This window comes from Rhinopithecus roxellana, chromosome 3, assembly GCF_007565055.1.
Source record: "Rhinopithecus roxellana isolate Shanxi Qingling chromosome 3, ASM756505v1, whole genome shotgun sequence".
NCBI classification, from domain to species: Eukaryota; Metazoa; Chordata; class Mammalia; order Primates; family Cercopithecidae; genus Rhinopithecus; species Rhinopithecus roxellana.
The window spans coordinates 145,178,591-145,205,072 of NC_044551.1; the positions used below are offsets into that span (position 1 = coordinate 145,178,591).

Consider the following 26,482-nt stretch of genomic DNA (forward strand, 5'->3'; position numbering starts at 1 on the left):
CCAACCTACTGTAAGCACATTCTATTCCACCTACGGTTGGGTCTTCTGTGATCCGTCTGATTGATTTAACCACAATTTGATCTATCAGAGCAGCAGGGGAGGGGCCCCAGTTCCATGTTGTCCTTATTTCCATTCATTTCACAGACAGAGAAATGCCATAAAGAAAAAGAGATAACTTATACTACACTAAAGTGTAGAACATCTGTTCGTTAAAAAACACCGTTAAGAGAGTAGAAAGACAAACCACAGTAGAAGAAAATACTTGCAATACATATAACTGACAAAGGACTCATCATATATATTAGGATAAACAATATGAAATTATGATATTTAACCATTTTTGATGTACAGAAATGGTAAGTCATATAGTTTAACTTAATATTTCTAAGTCCTACAAATCAATTAGACAATTCAATAAAAGGTGGGTAAAGGTTGAACAAGCACTTCAAAACAGAGAACAGGCCAGTGCAGTGGCTCACGTCTGTAATCCCAGCACTTTGGGAAGCCAAGGTGGGCAGATCACTTGAGGTCAGGAGTTCAAGACCAGCCTGGCCAACATGGTGAAACCCTGTCTTTACTAAAAATATAAAAATTAGCTGGGTGTGGTGGTGCACACCTATAATCCCAGCTACTTGGAAGGCTGAGGTGGGAGAACTACTTGAACCCAGGAGGCAAAGGTTGCAATGAGCTAAGATCATACCACTGCACTCCAGCCTGGGTGACAGAGCAAGACTCTGGCTCAGAAAAAAAAAAGAAAAATGGAGACCAATCAAATGATTAAGTACTTGAAAAGGTGCTCAACCTCATTTTTATCAGAGAAATGAAAATCCAAATCAAAATGACATGTTACTACACACCTACTAGAATGCTTACAACTAAAATCCTGATAAGACCAAGGGTTGGCAAGGATGGAAAGTAACTGGAATTCTTAAACATTGCTGGTGGAAGTATAAATTGATAGAACTATTTTGGAAAACTATTTAGCAGAAATTATTGAAGCTGAATATATGTATGCCCTTTGAAATAACTCCATTCCTGAGTATACACACCCAACAGAAATATGCACACAAATGTACACCAAAAGACTTGTATAAGAATTTTCAAAGCAGGATTATTTGTAACAGCTCCAAATTGGAACCAATCCAAATGTAGAATAGATAAAGAAATCTTTGTATACTCATTCAGAGGAATACTACAAAGAAATGAAAAGCAGCCAAGCACAGTGGCTCATGCCTGTAATCCCAGCACTTTGGGAGGCCGAGGTGGGAGGATCGCTTAAGCTCAAGAGTTTGCCAGCTTTGGCAACATAAGGAGACATTGTCTCTTAAAAAAAAAAAAAAAATTAGCTGGGGCAGAGTGCAGTGGCTCATGCCTGTAATCCCAGCACTTTGAAGGCCGAGGGGGCAGATTGTGTAAGCCCAGGGACTTGAGACCAGCCTGAGCAATATGGCAAAACCCTGTGTCTACAAAAAATACAAAAAATTAGCCAGGCATGGTGGTGCATGCCTGTAGTCCCAGCTACTTGGGAGGCTGAGGTGGGAGAATCACTTGAGCCCAAGACGTCGAAGCTGCAGTGAGCCATGATCATGCCACTGCACTCCAGCCTGGATGACAGAGTAAGAAACTATCTCAAAAAAAAAAAAAAAAAAAAAGCCAGGTGTAGTGGCATGTGCCTGTAGTCCCAGCTACTCAGGAGGCTGAGGTGGGAGGATCACTTAAGCCTGGGGGGTGTCGAGGCGCAGGGAGCCATGATCACATCACTGCACTCCAGCAAGACCCTGTCTCAAAAAAGAAAGAAAGAAAGAAATGAAAAGGAATGAACCATAACATCCAACAACGTGGATGAATCTCACAAATCTGATGCTGAGGAAGAGAAGCTCAACACGAAAGAGTACTCACTTCATGAGTCTATGAATAGGAAGTTCAAAAACTGGCAAAAGCAATCTACAGTGTCACAAATTAAGGATGGTAGCTACCCACGGTTGGGGTGGTGGAGAGGAATGGGCACGAGGTTAGCTCTGGAGGGCTAATCGTGTCAATGTTTTGATGTGGGTGCTGATTACAAAAATATTCACTTTGTGAAAACTCACCAAGTTGCGCACCTATGACACGTGTGCTTTTCTGATGTATGCTACATTTTGAAAAATATTTTTATTTTTGATTTATTGTTATAAGAACAATTGTAAATAATTTTTAAAATATAAAAAAGTAAAGAAAAATTTTGAACATGGACCTTGGGCGATACAGGTGACAGTACAGGACCAGAGGACAGAAATGGTAAATATTGTAAGATCTTATTGATAAGGTAAGGATGTAAAACTGCTACTGAAGGAAGAGAATGTGGCCTATCATAGTGAATGAACATTAGTTTGGTAAAAGAATCTTAACTAGCTTGATGAATGCACTAGATGTGTTAATAATTACTATCATGCTCATTAAACTTTCTGTGAAACACCCTCGTCCATAGCTCCTGCTGTCTGGCAGTTCAGCCATGGGCTGGTGAGAGACTGATGATTTTGTCTGGCCCCCAAATTTGAACTGAGACAATCAGATTCTATCTCACAAGAATATGACTGTGGATATGAGAGATGCTACAGTGAAAACTAAAGCAGGAGAAAAGGGGCCAAACATTTAGTTAGTATCATGAGGGTTACGGCAACCTGAAGTTAGGGGGGAAAAACCTATGAGGAAAGACTCAGTGAGAAGGCAAACCGAGATAAACACACTGAAAGGCTGGCCAGTAGCAATATCCAAAGAAGAGCTAAGTCCCCATAAAGAGCAGTACTCACCTGTATATTGTCTTATAATATTCCCACTGTGCCCCTCAACACTCAGAGGTGATCATTATTCAAGACAACTCCAGTTCATACCTCTCCCTTGCAATCAAAAGGGCCTAAAGCAATCAGTCATAGGACAGAAACCAACTAACCCTAGATAAAAATTTAACAATACTAGACACTTGATTAATGAAGCCTTAGTAACTGCCCTAAAATAATATCGACCAGTTTTTGGGTCTCAGAATTGATTGTGAAAGTTGGATGAAACATTAGCTTATGGATGATGTCCTCACTGTTGAAAAGCTGTGCAAAGGGCACAGTGGCTCATGCCTGTAATCCCAGCACTTTGGGAGGCCAAGGCGGGTGGATCATATGAGATCGGGAGTTCAAGACCAGATTGACCAACATGAAGAAACCCCGTCTCTACTAAAAATACAAAATTAGCCGGTGTGGTGGCGCATGCCTGCAATCCCAGCTACTCAGGAGGCTGAGGCAGGAGAATCTCTTGAACCCGGGAGATGGAAGTTGCAGTGAGCCGAGATCGTGCCATTGCACTCCAGCCTGGGCAACAAGAACGGAACTCCATCTCAAAAAAGAAGCAGCAGCAGCAGCATGATTGATATCTGTGTAGAAAACTCGTCCTTGATTCTAAATAAGAGCACTGGCTAGGCGCAGTGGCTCAGTCTGTAATCCCAGCACTTTGGGAGGCCAAGGCGGGCAGATCACGAGGTCAGGAGTTCAAGACCAGCCTGACCAACATGGTGAAGCCCCATCTCTACTTCAAAAAAATACAAAAATTAGCCAGGTGTGGTGGTGCGCACCTATAATCCCAGTTACTCAGGAGGCTGAGACAGGAGAATCACTTGAATCCGGGAAGCAGAGGTTGCCGTGAGCTGAGATGGCACCACTGCGCTCCAGCCTGGGTGACAGAGCGAGACTCTGTCTCAAAAAAGAAAAAAAAAAGAGTGCTGCACAGCTGGAGGAGCTGGGTAAATGGAAAGAAGATCTCTCAGTAAGAGGATCACCAATGATTTAATTGTCCCTTAGAGCGGGGTGAAATCATGAAAATACTTTACACCATGATCATGGTTATGCAATTTATTTTGGCCAGGGAGAGTGGCTCATGCTGGTAATCTTCAGCACTTTGGGAGGCCAAGGTAGGAGAATTGCTTGAGGCCAGGAGTTTGAGACAAGCCTGGGCAATATAGGGAGATCCCATCTCCACAAAAAAATAAATAATTAGCTGGGTGTGGTGGCACACATTTCTAGTCCCAACTACTTGGGAGGCTGAGGAAGGAGGATCGCTGGAGCTCAGGAGTTCAAGGCTGCAGTGAGCTATAACTGCACCACTTCACTCCAGCCCGGGTGACACAGCAAGACTCCATCTCAATTTTTTAAAGTGATTTCAAACTTCCTTCTCTTTAAGATTTAACACACTAGGATTTATTTAAAAGCTAATTCCATCTCCTTTATGTCTTCACAACTATTGTCTTGAGTATTTTCCTTCATTATAACATGAAAGAAACAAAAAAGAGGGCTACCTTTATAATAGCACACATTATTAACAGAAACTCATTACAAACTCTTTCCAACATAGTCCCTTTCAGAGCTACATCCAGTGCAATCTCCAGTGCCAAAAAAGTGCTATGCCAAAAAGGAAAAAATTTCCTTATTTACAAGTGAAATAATACAAAGTCTGGAACTTGCTTTAAAGCAGCCTAACCAAAAAAAAAAAAAAAAAAAATGTACACATGGAGAGAGACAGATACAATAATGGCAGAAAGCTGAGGATGTTGAAACTGGAGGATGAGCATGTTGGCATTTCCTGAAATATTCTATTTTGTGTGTGTTAAAGTATTTTTGAAAGGGAAAGGAAGGAAAATACTTTCTAAGTGATCCTAATAATGAAAATAAAAAGAAGAATATCAAAGAGAGTAATAAAAATACTAACTGGCAAAGGTGCTAACTGCTCACCGTGTGCCAGGCCTATGCCAAGAGCTTGGCCTGTGGCCTCACAGCAACCTGATGGAGCAGGTACTGTCCTGACCTCCATCCTCCAGGCAAGGAACCAGGCTTCGAAAGAGAAATTGCTCACAATCATGGGTCTGGTAAGCAGCAGAGCCAAGACTGAATCCCATGCAGTTTAAATCCTGAACTAAACCATACACAACACCGGCACCTCACCTAGAAACTGATATTCTTACATTCTTAAAAGAAAGTACATTCATACTGAATATGAGTGGCCTCCTCTTCCTATGAATCACTGATAGTATCTCGTCATGACTTCTTTTGTAATCAGCTGTAATGTTATCTACCGAGCCTTAGACCAAGTTATCACCTCCCTATTTCCACATTGCTAAATGCAGGGAACCTCCTAGCTTTCCAACAGTCCCTCTGTTTGAAAGAACTGATCCCACTGTTTACATTAGTCACGCAAATGGCATGGGCTCGTAAATACAGTTCAGGAAATGAATCAGGCATTGTCTAAATTAAATCGGACAATGACAAAATAAAACATTTCAGTACCCTGAAAATAATAAAAAGTACCACTCACATCCCTGCTGTTTCCATCACCATAGGTCTTAGCAATGTCATACTGGTAAGTATCACAAGAGCTATTAATTAAACACTAAAGAATCAATAAATTTTGTTTTTATTTATTTATTTATCGAGATATTATATTTATTTATTTATTTATTTATTTATCTATCTATTTATTTATTTTGCACAGGCTGGAGTGTAATGGCGTGATCTGGACTTACTGCAACCTCCACCTCCTGATTTCAAGTGATTCTCCTGCCTCAGCCTCCTGAGTAGCTGGGATTACAGGCATGCTCCACCATGTCTGGCTAATTTTGTATTGTTAGTAGAGACAGGGTTTCGCCATGTTGGTCAAGCTGGTCTCGAACTCCTGACCTCATGTGATCCACCCGCCTCGACCTCCCAAAGTGCTGGGATTATAGGCATGAGCCACTGCACCCGGCCAATAAATTTTATTTTTAAGGATTGCTTTTTTTACATCTCTTTATCTTTATCTTCTCAGATCTTATGAGAATTAAAATTCTGATTAACTTACTTAATCTAAAGCTGTAAATTATTCTTATATAGGCCTCCCCAACTTTCTGTTTCATTTCTTCCTTTACAGTTTTTTAACAAAGAAAAGAAACACTGTAGTATATTAGTTAAATAAACACAGACCAACTCAAACTTGTTATTTTTGTCCTGCTTTTTCCCTAAAAATATATTTGAAGCATTTTGTAGTCACCGTAATAAGTTTTAGGAAAAATGATTTTAATCCTTATTTTTCATTAAATCATTAATTTTTCAAGTACCAGTAAAAAAATAAAACTGTGAGTACATGTGCTTTTTGCATCTCTGTTCCACCTACTGACGCCAATATTTTCTGCAACAACAACAACAAACCTGCTACTGTTTTTTTCTAAATATATACACAATTATATTTTTAATTCCTTGGGCAAAAATGCTAACATATTCTCTTTGGAGGAACCAAATTTATGTATTTATAACTTCTCAATCAGCTAAAATTTAAAAGTTGCACCAATAAAAATGTAATGAATAATTTTAGAATAATGGTTAGATTTTAGAACAAAGGCCAAATGTTATAAAATAATCAAACATTTATCACAGTGCTATGTTGATACTCAACAAATATCATTTCTAGTTCATTTAAATATCAATAAAATTTTACTATTTACAGTCTCTGTTTAAGGCAGACTAATTTCAGAGAGGAATTTATATTGTGAGTAATTTAACAGAATCATTACGTATCCTTAGTCCTGAAAAATAAAGCTCCCCAAAGTACAGATAGATGGGATTTATAACTCAGGTCTTCAAATGTTAATTATACAAATCAAAATCTGCAAACTACAATATATAACTGCCTAAGAAATGTTTAATATTCAATGGTAAAGAATGGTAGAATGGTAACAAACTGAATAAACACCACACACACACACACACACCCCTTTCTTGTATAACAAATGCATAGGTATAAAAATAGAAAGCCACTTTAAACCTGTGAAAAGTAGAATTTAAGACTTGAGCAAATACAGATTGTTGGTCAATCTGACTTATTTTATTACAAAATAATCATAAAGACTAAGTATTTTTATCCCCCAAAATTAAAATTATACTGACTGTGGCATGCATATTTAAGTAGTATTGAAAACTGTAGGAAAAAAATAAATTTAAAAATATAATCTGCATTAGACAGCAATATCAACAACCGTTTTAATGAACCATTGACATTTGCTTGCTAAAACCGGAAACATTTAGTTATCATACATGCTTTTGTCATCATCCAGTGTGAGAAAAATTTCTCTATTTTTTAATTGTCAAAAGAAGGGAAAATTTATTACAATACTACAAATATTTTCTACTCCTCAACAGTGTGTTTAGTTGTCACTTAATGAAACTCACAGAAAAATAGTTGTTCACAACAAGAATGAATTTTTATGTATTAATACATCTGTCACATCAGGAATGGATTTTTCTGTGTTGAATTCTTGTACAACAATCTAAATAGTAAGGCTTAGTGTAGCCAAAATTAAAATAACCCAATTTTGCTAATCCATGAGATTTTTTTTCATTTAACTTTAAAGAGAAGGAAAATTACAAAGTTTAAATAACAAATCATTTTGTTCCCTAAATTATATTTTTTAACGTTGTATAAGATTTAGCAAGTATCATTATTCCATTTTCCCCCTTTGTGTTCAGTGAACAAAAGTTGAGCTGGTTATAATTAGACAACATGAAATAGCATGAAAATCCACCATCCACACTGTCCATCTCCCACAAATATTTCAGAGCTCGCACGCAGCTCTGCCTAATTCATTCCATGATTAAAATCCTCTGCTTGTGGTCAATTTAGGAAGGCTAAAATGACTAGTAATGAAGTGACAGGAAATCACGTAGCCTTTAATCCCTTTAAAATTAAACCAACATGTTTAATTCAGCACAAATGCAAGTGTCTACTTCTTTAAACCTCCAGAGCTAAAGAGATATTTTACCCCCAAAACAAGTGAAATCAGGCTGAATGGAACATTTACCACCACCAGAAAAATAAGAATAAAGATGGCTTTGTTGCTGTGTGTCTTCTCCTGCTAGTAGGCAAGACAGATACTGCTACTTAAACAGACCAGACTAACTGGGATGTGTACTTTCACCCTAAATGAAAATATTTGTAAAGGTATCCCATTCCTGAAGTAAATGAATTCCTGAAGTAAAGGAATGTCATGTAAAACTGCTTGTTTAAAAATAAATCCCATTTTTCTTTGAACATGTAATGGTCTGCAATTGTATTTCTCAAGAATCTAAATAGTTTTGAAAAGGAAATAAGAATAAACAAAACAGTGATTCACATCCTATACCCCAAGCCCCCATCCATCCAGATTTGCTCAGTGGATTTAAATACAGTCTTAGTGGGCCGGGCGCAGGTGGCTCAAGCCTGTAATCCCAGCACTTTGGGAGGCCGAGACGGGCGGATCACAAGGTCAGGAGATCGAGACCATCCTGGCTAACACGGTGAAACCCCGTCTCTACTAAGAAAATACAAAAAACTAGCTGGGTGAGGTGGCGGGCACCTGTAGTCCCAGCTACTCGGGAGGCTGAGGCAGGAGAATGGTGTAAACCCGGGAGGCGGAGCTTGCAGTGAGCTGGGATCCAGCCACTGCACTCCAGCCTGGGCCACAGAGCTAGACTCCGTTTCCAAAAAAAAAAAAAAATACAGTCTTAGTAAGGAATTCTACAACATTATTTAGTCTTCATATCTTCAGTTGGACTTTGATCATCTCCCTAGAAGTCTTTGAATTGCAGTGTTAGCAATAGGTAATAATAATGATGATGTTAATAATCATCATCTCCAAAAGCTGAAGTTCAAATTAGATGAGGTAAGAGAGGATAACAGCCACCAAGAGCACAGAGCCTACCATGCAGAAGGTACTTGCTAAATACAACTTCCCTTTCTCCTTCACCTGGAACAAAAGGGAAGGTTTTCATTTTCCACAAATGGAGCTTAACTAGAAAGAAGTGCCACCAGACACATTTTTAAGAAAAAGAACAACACTTGTGGAGAAAACAAACCACTTAAAATTGTTTTTAACTGATCTCATTTTGATCATATCACCGTTGCTATCCCAAAGAAGTAGTCACTGTGGAAGGCTGATAAGAGAGCCTTGCAATCCTCCAAAGACTCATCAAAGTGAAATCTGAGAACATGATGAAAAAAATAGAGCAACGCAAATATTCCTACAACCTAAGCATATTTGGAAAGTGACTTTCTTTTTTCTGCTTAACTGGAAACAATTTAAGTCCAAGTGTTAAAAAAAAAAAAAAAAAAAAAAAAAACTGATTTTTTTTTGTTGTCAACCAACTTATTTTGAATTGCTATTTAGATGAAGCAAACCAGTGGGTGTTTTCTTCTTGTAACTTACCTAAAAACACAACTAATAAGCATAAAAATAATTTGAAGGATACGTGGAATTTAAGCTCCCAAGAATACTTAGAGGCAGTTTATAGCAATAATTACATCAACTATTGTAACTGTCAAGGAGATTACAATAAATATGTCGCCCTCCAATGTGAGTAATAAGAATGTCTCTGCCTCATGCAATGATGTTACTATAGGTTTGCACATCTGCTGACCTAACTAATTTATCATAATGTCCACTTCAGTCACCTGCTTGTCCTCGGCTTTTTAGACGCAGTATTTATTACAAATGCTGGTAATCTCTGAATCTTGTGAAATGGTCTTTCACATTCTCCACACTGCAAAAAGCTCACACTGTCTGTCATAACCTTAGAAATAGAAGATGCCATTATTGAAAGGTAATTGGAAACCAACTTGGCCAAACTCTTAATTTTTACATATTAGGAAACAGAGATTTCATTAACAGAAAAAAAAAAAAAGAGAAAAGATGAAGAGATGTGCTTAAAGAAATAACACAGAAACTTGGTGAAGAAAAATGACTCTGCCTCACTAAGTCCCGTTTCAAGCCCTAACCTTCAACTGTTTTGATAGTGTTGAGGGAGATACTGATACGGAAAGCTCCAGAAGCATATAAGGAGAAAGAAGCAAACCTTGGGATGTGCTCATCTCCTTCCATCCTCCACAGATCCTCCCATCCTCCACAGATCCACGAAGGATCTGGATGATCTGAGCACCTCAGCAACACAAATTAACTGAAAGGGAACCAACTGGATAAACTGTAGATTTAAGGGAGAATGTTTCTCCTTGTTTCTTATTTTCACAGTTTCTTCTTAATTGTTTAAACACACCCAGTTGGCAGTGCCAGAGAAAAGCATCAGTGGGCTAAGCTAACCCAACTCACAGTAGCACATCTAATGCAAGACAAAATGTGGAAGGTTTCCCAACCCAACTCCTAATCCATTCTGGAATGCTTGCTTCTCTACATCTCAGATTTATCTATAAACACCAAAGATTCTAATTTCTAACCTCTTGAAGATGCATAAAATGATGGAGAAATACTCATCATATGTATGGTCATGAAAAAGGAAAACAATTTTTTCATTAGATGGCCTATTTTGGACAACCATTAGAAAGTGGCATGAAAGTCAAACTGTTTGGAAGTTATGTTTCCTTATTAAAGTGCGAGAAAGAAAACAGTCCTGAAGATTACAGTCAAGATATTTTCCAAGTGGAAAAATGTTGGTTTCCATATAACATTAGCAAGTCAAGAGAGCCATATGAATTGTAACAGGTAACAACTCCCCACCCCTAACTAAAAAAAAAAAAAAAAAAAAAAAAAAAAAATCAAAAGTGGTTATCTTATATTAATATAAATACGAAGAAAACAAATAATTTGGGATTAAGTAAATGATATATATCCTGAGTAGTTTAAAATACTCTATTCTACTTTAGACATAATAACACTTAGAAACCTATTCATTTTGGTTCCTGTGGGGCCTTGGAACATATACCTTAAAAAAAATCCCACCAATAGAATATATACATATATATATTCCTGAAAAAAATGGTTCCTCAAAACTCTTCTCCCAATTTAAATTCTAAAATGCATGACTTGAAATTTATGTTTATATGTCTAGTATCTATATCTATAAAGTTAGAAATCAGTTTTGCAAATGACTGAACAAGCCCTCAGAAACTAAAGAGCATATTTAAAATTTCAGATTTATAAGTGATATAACAAGTTTAATCACTTAAGTCTGTTAATGATTTATAGTGAAAACAACTCAAACCTCTGGTTGGTCTAGTTTTAACTCCTCTTAATTTTACACATTGTTTTATGAGCCCCAAGGGGTTAGGTAGGCATCTTGCGGATCACTCCATTGCTAGTACCTCCCACAGCCTCTGTGGTTTGCGGTAGATGCTGTCTGATCTGACTTACATGGAAAATTCAGCTGCGAATATTTTTACGCAATAGCAAAAACAATCAGCCTTTTTTATATCAAGGTGGGGATCGAGAAGCTAAATGAGAACATTAGGAGCATAAAATTAGTCTGCTTTAACTTTAATAACCAAACGGTGATTGAAAACATACAAGTTTTGTGTTTGCAGGAATAAGGGGCTGGGATCACCAGACTTAAAGGGTTTTTCTCCCCCACCCCGCGGCCATGAGCACACAGCAAAACTAATAAAATTATGACCCAGAATTAAAAGGTCGCATTCATTTTCAAAGCATTCATTTAAAAGTACAGAAGCGTTCTTTAAAAATGCCCACATTTTTAAACATAGCAAGAATGTGGCTACCAAATATTAATCCTGAGGAATATGAATACACATTTACCTTCATAATTAGACCCAGCAGGTCAAATGTTAGCAAGGCCAACTGACCTAAATCACAAAGACTGATTGAAAATGACCAACAGAAAGTGTCTGTCCGGCTTGGGAGCCCCGCTTGTTCCCAGCTCAACCAGTGGTCAAACATCTGCAGGCAAAGAAATCTACACGCGCCAGCCGGGTATGGCAGAAACAAAACTTTTCCAAATAAGTTAGTTCTGTCTTGCCAATCTACACCCAACAGGTGTCAATACATGTCACCAGACAAAATTCTTGCGAGCCAGGTCTAGAGAAGCAATGGATGGTTGGCAGAGAAGCTGAAACGACTCTACGACCTCTACCAGGGTCCTGAAAGCAAGTTAGGCCACTATTCTGATTGTTCACTTCGCAGTGGGGTGGAGGGTTATGGAGATGGGAGAATCCCTGGATGAAGATGGGGAGGCGCGTGGAGATGTCCCGCCACTGGTACCGCGGGGGGATTTCAGAGCATGGTCCCCGCACTCTTTCACGGCCCCCGACCCCCGATCCCCGGGTTAGGACGGCAAGGGAGTGCGGCGACCAAGCCTGGGAGACCGCGGAGAGAGGGCGCGCGGTACCTGCTTGTCCAGCGCGTCCCGGACGCCTCCTGGCCCGGCGCCGGCCCTGGGTGGCGCGGGCGTTCGTTCGCAGCTGCAGCCCTCCAGGAGGTACATGCCCGCCGGGCGGCAGCTCTGCTCGCCCTCGAAGTAGAAGAGCACATTCTGGTAGAGGGCGAACCACTTCTCGTGCCAGCGGCTCGCCTCGGCCGTCTTCTTACTCAGGAAGCCGCGCTTGGTGCCCTCTTTGCGCGCCAGGAAAGCCAGGTACAGGGCGTGCCCCTCGTTGTAGCGCACGCTCTTCTGCATGGTGCGGGTGCTGGGGGCGCGCGGGCGGCTGCCCGTCTCACCCCTGCCTCGCGGCCATGGTCCGGCCGGCTCCCTCGAGGGCGCGCCCGCTCAGGTCCCGGCCGGCGAAGGGCGCCCCCTTTCCCCACGCCGCGCAGGGCACCCCGCCCGCTTTCGGGAGGCGGCGGCGCGCGGTGCCAGGGGCGCGGGCTGGGGCCGGGCACGATCTCCGCCCTGACCGCCACCCTCCCGGCCGAGTACCCGGAGGCCCCCGAGTCCCCGACGCCCGCGTGGAGCGCGGCCCCGCTAGGGCTCCCGAGCCGGCAGCCGCTTCGCCCAAAGTTGCGGGAGCCGAGCCCCAGCGGCGGGCTGGGGCGGCAGCCGGGAAAGGACTGTCCTCGGGCAACGCGCTCCGGGAGACAGAAGGTAAAACGTCACGTGGGAGCTCAGCTGTAATCGGCTTGGAGACAGATTTAAAGGGCAAAGTCGGCGCGGCGCCGGCAGTGGCGCAGCCCGTTTGCCCCGGCGAGCGTCCCTCCCTAGCCCGCCCCGGCCGGGTCCGCTGCCTCTGCTCTGGCGCCCACCGGGATGGGGCGGATCGGGGAGGTGGAGGCGACCGGCCGCACCACACACCCGCTCACACGCGCTCGCACAGTCGCGCACAACGCGCGCACACACACACGCACACCCACACACACGCAGACCAGTACATTCACCCAGATCCACAACGCACGCACTCAGACGCACAAAAATACACTCACAAATGCATGCAAACACAATGCGGGCACATATGCACAAAAACATACGCGCACACACTCATGACACACAAATGCACATTCTCACAACGCTCACACTCAACACACAGTCACAACACACAAATACATATAGACAAATACACCCACAATGTGCGTTCCCGCACACAAAAATACATACCCACATTCAGATACACACTTAAGGAACTACACACATGCACGCACTGATATGCTCACTCACACACACATTCACACACAACCCACACATTCACTCAAACTCACATGCAAGCATATACTCATACACACATTTACACATATTCACACAAACAGCACACATCTACTCACACGTTCACAATCATACATAGACTTACAAGCAGATAATCATACACACACAGATGATCACACATATGTACATTCACAAATACACAAATTCACCCAAAAATACACACACACACAAACACAAGCACCCACACAAGTATTCGCACGAATCTACACACTTTCACAAACCCACTCACACATACACACGCACTTACACGCCACATCCATAAGTACGTTCCCATGGCAGTAGGTGGAGTCACAGAGTGGCTTTGCATAGCCCGCATCCTTGGCTTTTCTGCTTGTACCTGCATTGTAGTAACCGGTAAAGGTTAACGAGAGTGGCCCAAGTGTTCCCGGAAAGGCATCAGATGCCGAAGGTTCTTTCAGAGTGCCTGTTATTTCACAGTGGTAAGATGCTAAATTTTAAGTGCCAAGTTTTCAACCTGGAAAAAATACCCAAATAAGGGACACTTTGCTGCCCAGGGGAGAGTCCATCCCCAAAGGCCAGCTGTCACAGGCTCATCGTTTGTAGGACTGGATTCATTTGATTAACAAATCTGACAGGTACAACCAGAACACCAAGAGCCACCCCCTGCCCCAACTCCATGCTGTAAAATGTAAGTGGAAAAGAAATAATGTACCCAGCAGCTGTGAGAGAAAGCCAGTGAAACCCCCGAGGAGTGCCTGTATTTGATTCTGTTACACACATTTTTGATTCCTCCTAGTCATTTATCACTAAAATGGAGTGCCATCATAAAATGTTTATTGTTAAAAGTAAATAATAATGCTTTTCTGGGTGATGAGTGTACGACAATACACCTGTCTTGTACTGCCAGTTGTGTGTTCATAAATTGGTAGCCCCAGGGGTTCTGCCTGTTTCATAAGTGCTGTTTCTGCAGAATATTTTAACTCTGCCTCACTGAGCAGCTGAGTGGGGGTTTTTTTTTTTCCTTTTACCTTTTTAAAAAACGTTCACTTTTAACAACTATATAACAGGGAAATTGCCATTTTGAAATTACAGTGTGAGAACAGTGGTCATTTCTCTTTACATTTTTAAAACTATCTAAAGGACAGTGCTGTGTTAAATTGGGTTTAACCCAGCTGGAAGCTTGCATTGTTCTTCAGAGGAGACACAAGTATAGAGATAGTAAGTAAATGTAGGCAACATTTTGGAGCCAGATTCTAGATGCAGAGGAGCTGGTGATTGCCTCAGGAGGCCTTTTATTTCTTTCTCTGTGGTTCAATCCCAGCTCTGAGAACCATAAGTGAGTAGACACCTGTGTGGTTGATAAGCTCCATTTTTTTAGTAGAAACCAGTAAGAGTGTAAAATCAGCACAAAAACTATTTTGCCATGAGTACTCAAACCTTCTAACCCACTTCTTGAGTTTTTTCAGATATGAAAGATTCTCTTCTTCAATAAGCAATGTCTCACTTACCATCTCTGTCTCCTTAAATGTGCTTTTCATCTGAACCACGTGAAATATTTACAACCTCTTATCTGACATCATTTCCTACCACAGAACGTTTTGTGGCCCTTATATACCACCCCACCCTGCTCTGCTCCTGGACAATGAGAGAAAGGAGTACTTGTTTCCTGCAAAATTTGGCTGGTGATTACTGTGGGTTTTAATTATGGAAATTCACTGCAAGAACCATTTATTGATCACTAGTTTATGTCCTCAACACTATATTTAGGTGATGTAGAGCCTATAGAAAAAAAGCATTGCCTGTGTTCCTGGTGTGCTCAGTCTAACAGGAAGAGAATTTCTTTATTTTCTTTCTTCTTTTCTTTCCCTTCCTCTCTCTCTCTCTCTCCTTTTTTTTTTTAGAGAGGTTCTTCCTCTGTTGCCTGGCCTGAAGTCATAGCTCACTGCAGCCTCAAACTCCTGGGCTCCAGCAATCCTCCTGCCTCAGCCTCCAGCGTACCTAAGACTATAGGTGTGCACCACCACACCCGGTTAGGTTTTGTTTACTTGTTGTAGAGACAGAGGTCTCACCATGTTACCCAGGCTGGTCTCAAACTCCTGGTCTCAAGCAACCCTCCTGCCTTGGCCTCCCAAAACCCTGGGATTATAAGTGTGAACCACCACCCAGCCAGGAAGAAGATTAATGTTTAGGTGCTTCTTCTCACCTGTCTGTCTCTCAAACGCAGGTCTATCTCCCTAATCCCTGCAGCACCCAGTAGGAGAGTTTATGTGCAGTAGGCATACAAGTTTTTCAGACGATTATTTTCTAAATTAATTTCTTATTTGGTCATTGAATTGTTAAATGCGGCATAAGCATTTGCAAATATTAGATCATTCTGCAAGATTGTAAGAGATGAAAACAACCAGAAATTCCTGGACAGTCTAGAGAAGCTATTTCTATTAGGTGTCTGATGGGCACCTGGGAGCCTTTAGTCGCCATTCATATGGAAACCACATCCCTGGAACGGTGCCATCCTGAAACACAAAGGATAAGGAGGTTATGTAAATAAGAATGCTTTCCTCCAGCTAATCAAATAGATTGCCAAAAAGAGACCGTGTTCCAAGTGGATGGGAACAAGCTTCTCTGAATTCATTGTTTTTCCTTCTTACATTGCATGGATTCTTTCTTGAGGGGGCCAGTTTAAATTTTTTTTTTATGGGCAACAAAGCATATGATCACAGTGCAAGTGGCCTCTTTCCCCTTTTCTAGGTAAGTTAAGGGGAAAAAGAGCAATGAGCTGTCATATCTGGAAACTCTACTAAATAGAGAGGGAGACATTATTCAGATAACTGGATGAGAAAAGGAAGGAAGGGAGGGAAGAAGGGAAAGAGGAAAGAAAGGACGGAAGGCGGGAGAAGGGAAAGGACGGTGGAAAGGTGGGAGAGGAAATTTTATCTGAATTGTCTAAAGCTTTGAAGTTTAGGGGAGTGGGAAGTGCACAACCTAACCTACAGCTTTTCAAAATCCCTAACTCATGCCTTATCATTCAGATGCACAAGGTAGGGTTTAATTTTTTTTCTTTCTCCTAAACTCTGTTTTGTTAGTAAAATGTACATGGGCTGCATGAGTTTCTGCAAGGACTTTTCCCTGTGGTTTCTATAATTCAGAAATGCGTCAGCACTGTGTTCTTGGAGGAAGATTATGTCAAACAAAGCTGTCAGAGGCATTTGAACCAAAGCAACTCCATCTTAAATAGGAGCTGGGTAAAATGAGGCTGAAACCTACTGGGCTGCATTCCCAGACGGTTAAGGCATTCTAAGTCACAGGATGAGAGAGGAGGTCAGCACCAAATACAAGTCACAAAGACCTTGCTGGTAAAATAGCTTGCAGTAAAGGAGCCACCAAAACCAAAATGGCAACGAGAGTGACTTTGGTAGTCCTCACTCTACGCTCCCACCAGCCCTATGACAGTTTACAAATGCCCTGGCAATATCAGGAAGTTACCCAATGTGGTCCAAAAAGGAGAAGCATGAATAATCCACCCCTTGTTCAGCATATCATCAAGAAATAACCATACAAATGGGCAACCAGCAGCCCTCGGGGCTGCTCTATGGAGTAGCCATTCTTTTATTCCTTTACTTTCTTAGTAAACTTGTTTTCACTTTGCACTGTGGACTCACCCTGAATTCTTTCTTGTGAGAAATCCAAGAATCCTTTCTTGGGGTCTGGATTGGGACCCCTTTCCTGTAACAAAGCCACGGTATTACCAAGATCCTTTTCTTGGCCTGACAGAAGATCACGTGGGGAACTGTCATTTTGATGGCTTGTAGATGTGGAAAATAATACATTGAACAATGCAGACTCACCAATAATCCCAGACTGTTTCTACAAGATACAGTGTTACCAGTTCTGGCACATATATGATTCTGTATTATCTCGATACTTAATTAGTAAAGCCAGATTCTTCCCCAAGTAGGTAAAACCTAAAAGGATTATTCCTTCCTTGTTTCCAGTATTATTTTGACCAAAAAGAATTACTTATTTATGAAATACTAGAATGAACTACTTAGACCTAATAAAACCATTCATCTGGTGTCCTTATGATATTTCAACTAACTTAATGTTCTAGATACCCAAAGCTTGTCCTTCAAACACTGAAGATAAATGAGCTCTGCATCTCTCCGGTCTAAAAAGTGAAGAAAGTTTAGCATTTTTTTGATTTAAGGTCACTATTCTAAATACAAGGTGTCTAGGAGCTAGACCAGAGCTGTTGCTAGCCTCTACTCTTTTATGCAAATTAGAAAAAGGCACACCCTCTGGGAGGATGAATTAGGGAGAGCCTTGGGGCACACACAGCCTTGAGAACATGAACCTGATGAGTGGATGACATGACACCTTCATGTGACTAAAAGGTGCCCCTCCACCTGGATGGCCACAGCTCTGTGCAGAGAGCCCTGTGCAGTGACCAACCTGTGCAACTGAGCTCAACAGCTTGTGCTGTGTGCCTCTCCATGGGTGGCCACAATACAGCTGTGCCTTTAGAGTTTCTATAGCTGTTCCACAAACCCAACTGCATCCTTCACCCTTTCTCCATCCTAACCTTCTAATTGCCATCTTCTGTTTTCTCAAAGACTTAGGCTATGAAGCTTTTAAGAACTCTGTGAAACTAAATATGACTTTATTAAACATAAAAATGAGAAGATCTTGGAGAGTCCTCTAGAGAGTGAAGTGTGTAATCTAGCTAGGAGTACACGGGAATTGTTTTGACTGCTGGAGATTATTTCCTTTTGGCTTCGCAGGTATGCTTTGAACATATAAGATCTGACTACATGAATGTAATGATTCACATTATATACAGTAGTATAAATTATGCATGCATTACTTTTATACTTTAGTGTCACCACAAACAGTATAGGTTATGATATACAAGGAATTCTTAGAGACCCAAGAAAATACTCATGATTTGGTGGTAAGTAAAAACCCCTTTCTATTCCCCTGCTTCCCTTTATAGCAAAACTTGCCCTTTATAACATCTCTCTACACACTCGGTCTACTTCCTTCTCCCCATTTTCTCCTGAACTACTTCATTCAGTCTTTTCATCCCCACCACCCACTGAAACAATCCCCACAGTCACCGTCACCTGCAGTCCTCACAATGCCAAGCTCAGTGGTCAGTTTCCAGTCTGCACGTTGACATCACAGCAGCATTTGATACAGCTGAACGCTCCCTCTTTCTTGAAACACTCTTCTCACTTAGCTTCTGGGACACCACACTCTCCAGCCCCTTCCTGCTTCTCCTGCTGTGTTTTCACTTTCTCCTGGCTGTCCCCCTCCTCTTCCCAGCCTCTGAATAGTATTTCGCCCCAGGGCCCTCTCCTGGGATGTCTTCTCTTCTTTATCTACATCGTTTTATCCACTCCATGGCTTTAAATAAGCCTCTCCACCCCGCTCCTTCTCTGACCTGCAGACCTGTGTGTCTGCCTACTCAGCATCTCCTCTTGAATATCTAGTAGTCATCTCAAACTCAACATGCTCAAGACTGAATTTCCCTGCAAAAAAAAAAAAAAAAAAAAAAAAAACTGTTCATCCCACAGTCTTCCTCATCTCAGTATATGGCAACTCCATCCTTCCTTTGCTTAAGTCAAAAACTTGAAGTCATCTATGAATCCTTTTATCTTCTCTCACCTCCGTCAGCTCTACCTTCAAAGCATATACTAAATTAAATCACTTCTCACAAGCCCCATTGCTACCCCCATCCAGCCCATCACCATTTCTCACCTAGACCACAGTAGTCTCCCAGCCATCTCCCTGCATTCACTCTTACTCTCCTACTGTCTGTTCTCCACTGAGCAGCCAATGAGAACCTTGAAAACATAAATCACTATTGTGCCTCTTCTCTGCTCAACACCTCCCAACATCTTCCCATTGTACTAGAGTAAAACCCTAACCCTTTTTCTGCGTGACCCTATCCTCCTTTTTCTCTGTAGCAGCTATTGCTCCCTGACATTCTAGTATGTACGCTTAATTGCTTGATAGCTTTTGTTTCCCTCACTGTTATATCCTCAGGAACTAGAACATTCCGGAATATTATTCATAGTAAGACTCCATGAACATCTGTTGAATAAATGCTAGAAAAGAATGACACCCTGTCAATTCAAGAAACTTCTTGTTTTTGAGAGAGAGAGAGTCTTGTCCTTGGCCCAGGCTGGAGTGCAGTGGCACGATCTCGGCTCACTACAACCTCTGCCTCCTGGGTTCAAGTGAATTCTCCTGCCTCAGCCTCCTGAGTAGCTGGGATTACAGGTGCGTACTGCCACACCCGGCTAATTTTTGTATTTTTAGTAGAGACGGGGTTTCATAACATTGGTCAGGCTGGTATCGAACTCCTGACCTCGTGATCCACCTGCCTCTGTCTCCCAAAGTGCTGGGATTACAGGCGTGAGCCACTGTGCCTGGCCAATTCAAGAAAGTTCTTTTCCACAAGAACCTTAATCAAATACTTTCCAGGACCAGCCCTTATACTTTCTAACCTGCTCCTTGACTTTCTTTTATCCCTTTTTCTCATGGAATTTTACAATTCGCCCCCTCCCCAAGTTCAGCCTCTGGAGGAATCTAGAGCTTCCTTCAGAGCTCCTTGTGATTCTAGAGTGTGATGGGGACTGTGAAGTGCTGCTTACAGTCTCCTCCTTCAGAATGAGTGACTTACTCATCCTCCTCACGTCATTATTCCACACTCTACTACTAGAAGTTCTACTGGCAGTCAGCCCTCTCTCGGATTGTTCTCTGCAGAAGACAGTCACCGCACCAAGATCATGTCTCCCCTTTCTGAGGAAGCCCACAGACCATGACTGGCCATATGGACATAAAAGGCAAAACGCCCTCAGGGGAACTCCGACTCAGGCATCTCTGAAGGACTATGGGGTCCAGCACAGCACAGAGTGGGGTGTTACTTTCTGCTGGGAAGACCCACTTCCCAATCAAGGGAGCATCTGGTCTGAGTCCTGAAGGGTGGTTGGTTAAATGACAAATACGCAGAGCTGGAGAATGAAGGATTTTTTTTTTTTAATACTTTAAGTTCTAGGATACACACGCACAACGTGCAGGTTTGTTACATAGGTATACGTGTGTCCTGTTGGTGTGCTGCACCCATCAACTCATCATTTACATTAGGTATTTCTCCTGATGCTATCCCTCCCCCAGCTCCCCACCCACTAACAGGCCCAGGGTGTGTGATGTTCCCCACTCTGTGTCCAAGTGATCTCATTGTTCAATTCCCACCTATGAGTGAGAACATGCGGTGTTTGGTTTTCTGTCCTTGTGATAGTTTACTGAGAATGATGGTTTCCAGCTTGATCCATGTCCCTGCAAGGGACATTAACTCATCTTTTTTTATGGCTGCATAGTATTCCATGGTGTATATGTGCCACATTTTCTTAATTCAGTCTATCATTGATGGACATTTGGGTTGGTTCCAAGTCTTTGCTATTGTGAATAGTGCTGCAATAAACATACGTGTGCATGTGTCTTTATAGTAGAATGATTTATAATCCTTTGGGTATATACTCAGTAATGGGATTGCTGGGTCAAATGGTAATTCTAGTTCTAGATCCTTGAGGAATTGCCACACTGTCTTCCACAATGGTTGAACTAGTTTACACTCCCACCAACAGTGTAAAAGCATTCCTATTTGGAGAATGAAGGATTTTTAACTAAGGAAGCTATGAGAATGAAAGACCAATAACAGAAAAGTACAGGGTAGAGGAAGTGTCGGAGTTTACCGTGGTTTGAGAGAAGAAAGTATGATGGGGTATGATGAGAGACAAAGGCGTAAATGGAGGTAGAGGTCAGATCACGGTGGCCTGCAAGGTCCTATATACAAGTAGTCAAAATGTCACGACAGGTTTTTGAGTAGGGAAGCATAGTGGCCTTGTATCGTCTTGCGCCCCTCCCTTTTTCCCCTTCTGGCCACAGTCCTGCCCTTCAGACTGTCTGGTTCAAAATGGAGCTGCCACCTTTTTACAGGCCCCACCTCCCTGGTCACAGTGATTGGCCTAGGAGTGGGTGCCTGATCTGGCTCAATCAAAATGAGCTGTTTCCTGGGATATTTGAACTAAAGACCTGCAAGATCTAGTCTCAGTTCGTCTCAGAGCTGCACGTTGTCCAGTGTAACGATAGGAACTGCCGAGACTGTATGAGATCATGGGCTCTGGAATCAGACAGTGTGAATTCCAATCCTTGCTCTATTACATATTCATTATGAAACAGTGAACAAACCACTTAACCTCTTACAGGCTCAGCTTTCTCATCACTAAATTGGAGATACAGGTACCCCCGGAGGTATTTTTAATTACTTCCACAGTACCTGACACATGGTAAGTTTTAACAATGGTGATGGAGGAAACATTTGGATGTTTCCAGTCGAATTGGAGGAATCAATGAGTCTCGTCTACCGATAAGATATAGAGGTCGGAAGATGGAGGATGGGGGTGAAACCAAGATGGCTCTAGGTATCTGGTCTGAGCAAGAGAACTGATAACAGTTGGTATTTGGGTTTGACTTTAAGGGAACTATGGCCTTTCTAGATGGAAAGAGGTACAGTGGCATCTTGGAATTTCTAAAATAAAATATATATGTAATATCTTTTAAAAGTCATCTGCCTGGAAATGGAGACGAATCCTTTACTTGATTTATGTACGTTTGATTGTCACATCCACCTCACAAAGTAGGTATTATTATCATGCCCATTTTATAGAATAAAAACAGGTTCAGAGAAGGTAAGTAACTTTCCCCAGTGGTAAGGCTTGTGAGTCTCAGAGACAGGATTTGAACCCAGGCCTTTCTGACTAGAGATCCATCCCCTTTATTATAGAGTGTTTCTCCTGTGTTGCCTGGAAGTGTGAGTAAAAGCTGACAGCATGTGCCATGTGCTTCAGCCCTAATTCTGTCATTTATTATATTGGACAAATTACTTATTTATGTCTCAGTTTTGATGTTAGAAGTGGAGGTAATAATAGGACTTTCTTCCTAGGAGTTCATGAAAATTTAATACTTAGTTAATATGTGCAGAGTACATAGAACATGGTCTATCACATACTAATGACATCATTAAATGGGACAGGATGGGACTTTATGTATTTATTTATTTAATTTGTGAGACAAGGTCTCACTCTGTTGCCCATGCTGGAGTACAGTGGCACAGTCTTGGCTCACTGCAGCCTCGACCTTCCCCAGGCTCAAGTGATCCTCCCATCTCAGCCTCCTGAGTAGCTGGGACTACAGACAAGAACCACCATGCCTGGGTAATTTTTGTACTTTTTGTAAAGACAGGGTTTTGCCATGTTGCCCAGACTGGTCTCGAGCTCCTGGGCTCAAGCAATCTGCCCACCTCGGCCTCCCAAAGTGTTGGGATTACAGGAGTGAGCCACCGCATCTGGCCCAGGGTGGGACTTTAAACAGAAAAAGGATGTGAGCATGGAGCTCTGGCCTGAGCAGGAGTGAACAATGCTACATTGAGGAGAGAACATTAAAGGAGACCCAGCTCTTGGAGTGAGGCCTTAAGCTTTGGGAGTGAAACAATGACCTCCCATTAAAATCCTTGGAGTCACAGGGAGAAACAGAATTCTAGAATTGGACCTAAATCTGTTCATTCTTATTTTCCTATTTTTGACTACCTGAAGAAGCCAACAATATTTGATCCCTAGGTATTTTGAAGTTCACCATAAATAATATCACTTGGTTTAGAAAGTTCCTTTCATTTCCTCAGAGAATGGATTATCTAATTACATGTCTGTGTTTACATGGAATAGGTAGTCCAGTCCATGAAAGTGTGAGAACCATGAGCCTAGTCTCGATCTCAGGAGTCACCTGAGGAGACTGACGCTAAAAATCCAAGTCGCTAATCAAAATATTAGAAAAATCAACTCATGCTCTAGACTTGGAAGCCCGACACTTAGATCAACTCTCTCTGAGCAGAGCCAGCTGTTGGCCCCTACAGGTGTCAGTGACGTTCTGACACAGGAAAGGTCAACAGGTGTCCCAGGACCACATCCACCTGGTTAGAAGCTCTGCTGGCTTTGGTCTGGGGGAGACCCACTGCCTCAAGAGAACTTACCACAGGGAAAGCCCCCTGGTTAACCATGAATATGTGATATGTTATGTCAGCATGAAGATAGAGGGATATAGTAGAAGACCTTATGGGGTTTGTAATGGGGAAGGTGGGCAGGGGAGGTGGGAATAAATGTTGCAACAAAGTACAAAATATCTTTTCTCTCTTGTGTGTGTGAAAATGTGCTCTGTGGGGCACTAAAATCCTACCGGTGTACCCCCATGTCCTTCCGAGATGAGCTCAGGGAGATGTATTTTTTTGTTGCAGTCAACATGCCAATAATCATCTACATCATGGATCGTGTACTTAAGGCTGAAAAACAGCAGCCTTTTCTATCCCATCATGGAAAGGGCATTTTGAACCACATAGGCTATGTCCTTGGTAATAAACATCGAAATAACCATTTGAATAAATTATATGTGTGTAGCATGTGATTTTACAGAATGCTTCCACATGTGTTATTATCTCATTTAATTCCATTTTTGTACAAATGTGTTATACACTTGGGTAATCCTCTGAATTCTCTGCATTTCACGCATTTGGGGTAGGGGCAGAGAGGTAATGGCACTCAGATGACATCAGGGCCTGCTTGCTTTATGGCAGTAATGAGCATTTGTAGGGCATTTCACAGTTTGTGTAGAGCTTAAATGCACTTATTAGACCTCATTTGATCCTCACAGTAACTTTATGAGGTAAGATGGATATTGTTCCTTTCATAGACTTTAATGCATAATATTAACTGTCTTTGCTTCTCTGCATCTAACTCTAGACTGCAAGTTCCACAAGGATTATTGCTTTTTGATATATTTTTCACTGTTTCATCACAACTCTTTGTTTAAGTGACTTTGATAGTATTATAATTGCCCCCATATTTGTGATCAATGAAGAAACTGAGGCTTTCAGGATTTATCTTGCCCAAGGTCACACAACTGGGAGTGAAAGCCCTTGAATTCACATCTTGTCACTGTCACTGCCTATCCAAATGGTCACAAATTGAGGCTATCTGGCTGGTAAGAAGTCCCTTTATCCTGCTATAATTTTCTTGGTGGCTCTGTGTCATTATACTGGACTCAGTTTCCCCTCAAGCAGGTGCAGATGCAGATGGCATAGGGCATCTATAGCTGCAGACCTTTGCTTAGACTAGACTCTGAAAGATTTGAAACCTTAGGGAGAGAGGTGGAAAAGAGCTGGGGAGGCAGTGGCAACAATTTGAAAACTACAACCAATTTTCTCTCTCCTAGGAGTTGGAGATTTGGAATCCCCTTTGGTGCAGAAACTATTCCTTCATGAGAAGTCCTTAAATAGCCTCTTTAGGTAAGAGATATAAGAGATATAAAGCAAATGCCCTGTGGGAAAAAAAAACTGTGAAGGAATCCAAATATAGGTAGTTTGGCTCAGAAACATGTTTCTGTTTTGTAATACATGTTATTATGTGCATAGCTCTTTGACGGAGGGCAATTTATTTTTCTTCTGGCAGGGGCTGGTGAAATATATAAATGAAAACACCACTCTTATTTCTTGGCATGGAGAGGATTGTATTTGCCAACCTCCCTGCCATGTAACTGGGTTTTAGCCTAAGGGATGTAGGCAGACATGGTGGGTACCTCCTTATTAAAGATCTGGTCATAATCATCTCTACCATCTCTTCTTTTTCTTGAAAAGAGAGGAGGCCACATTTTGAAGGCAGCAGGGTCACAAGATGGAAGAACCAGGGTCCTTGCAACATCGGTTAGCTTCAAGTTGCCAGGGGCAGCCTAACCCACATGGAATTGTGACATAAGAAACAAAGCAACTATTGTTTTATTAAATCAATGAGATATTGGGCTTCTTGTTATAGCAACTAGTATAAATTGCCCTGACTGATACATTATGGATTTAGAATGCACTGTACCACAACTGTTTGTTGTATTTTCAAAAACAGGTTTATTGTGGTATAATTGACTTACAATAAACTTCATATATTTAAAGAGTACTATTTAATAAGTTCAACATATTTGTATATCCATGAAAGCATCACCACAATCAAAATAAGACACATTTCCATCAACTGAAAAAGTCTCCTCATTTCCTTTGAAATCTCTTCTTCCATGACTAGAAACCACTGCTCAAGGAAATAAGAGAGGACACAAATGGAAGAACATTCCATGCTCATGGATAGGAATAATCAATATCATGCAAATGGTCATGCTGCCCCAAGTAATTTATAGATTCAATGCTATTTCCATTAAACTACCATAGATGTTCTTCACAGAATTAGAAAAAAAAACTACTTTAAAATTCATATGGAATCAAAAAAGAGCCCTTATAGCCATGACAATCCTAAGCAAAAAGAGCAAAGTTGGAGGCATCACACTACCCAACTTCAAACTATACTACAAGGCTACAGTAACCAAAACAACATGGTACTGGTGCAAAAACAGACACATAGACCAATGGCACAGAATAGAGAGCTCAGAAATAAGACCACATATCTACAACCATCTGACCTTCAACAAACCTGATAAAAACAAGCAATGGGGAAAGGATTTCCTATTTAATAAATGGTGCTGGTAAAACTGGCTAGCCATAGGCAGAAAACTGAAACTGGACCCCTACACCTTATACAAAAATTAACTCAAGATGGATTAAACACTTAAATGTAAAACTCCAAGCTATAAAAACCCTAGAAGAAAATCCAGGCAATACCATTCAGGACATAGGCATGGGCAAAGATTTCATGACTACAACATCAAAAGCAATTGCAATAAAAGCAAAAATTGATAAATGGGATCTAATTAAACTAAAGAGCTTCTGAAAGAAACTATCATCGGAGTGAACAGACAACCCTACAGAATGGGAGGAAATTTTTGCAATCTATCCGTCAAAGGTCTAACATCCAGAATCTACAAGAAACTTAAAGAAATTTACACAAAAAAACACACAACCCCATTAAAAAGTGGGTAAAGGATACGAACAGACACATCTCAAAAGTAGACATGTA

General features: G+C 41.5%; 1 protein-coding gene and 1 long non-coding RNA gene across 5 annotated transcripts in view; one reads left to right on the forward strand and one right to left on the reverse strand.

The window, feature by feature from the left end:
* RASGRF2 (Ras protein specific guanine nucleotide releasing factor 2) overlaps nt 1-12,996 on the reverse strand; it is a 275,484-nt gene extending 262,488 nt beyond the window's left edge. For all 4 annotated transcript variants that reach the window (XM_030926934.1, XM_030926935.1, XM_030926936.1 and 1 more), the window contains exon 1: nt 12,153-12,996. In XM_030926934.1, the coding sequence (XP_030782794.1) occupies nt 12,153-12,440 (288 nt within the window). In that variant the 5' untranslated portion in view covers nt 12,441-12,996. The remainder of the gene's footprint in view (nt 1-12,152) is intronic.
* On the forward strand, nt 12,272-25,473 carry LOC104680188. The gene is made up of 4 exons (XR_750415.1): nt 12,272-12,398; nt 21,689-21,722; nt 24,744-24,816; nt 25,165-25,473. It is a non-coding gene; the product is annotated as an uncharacterized LOC104680188 (long non-coding RNA).
* Nucleotides 25,474-26,482: the final 1,009 nt, after the last annotated feature.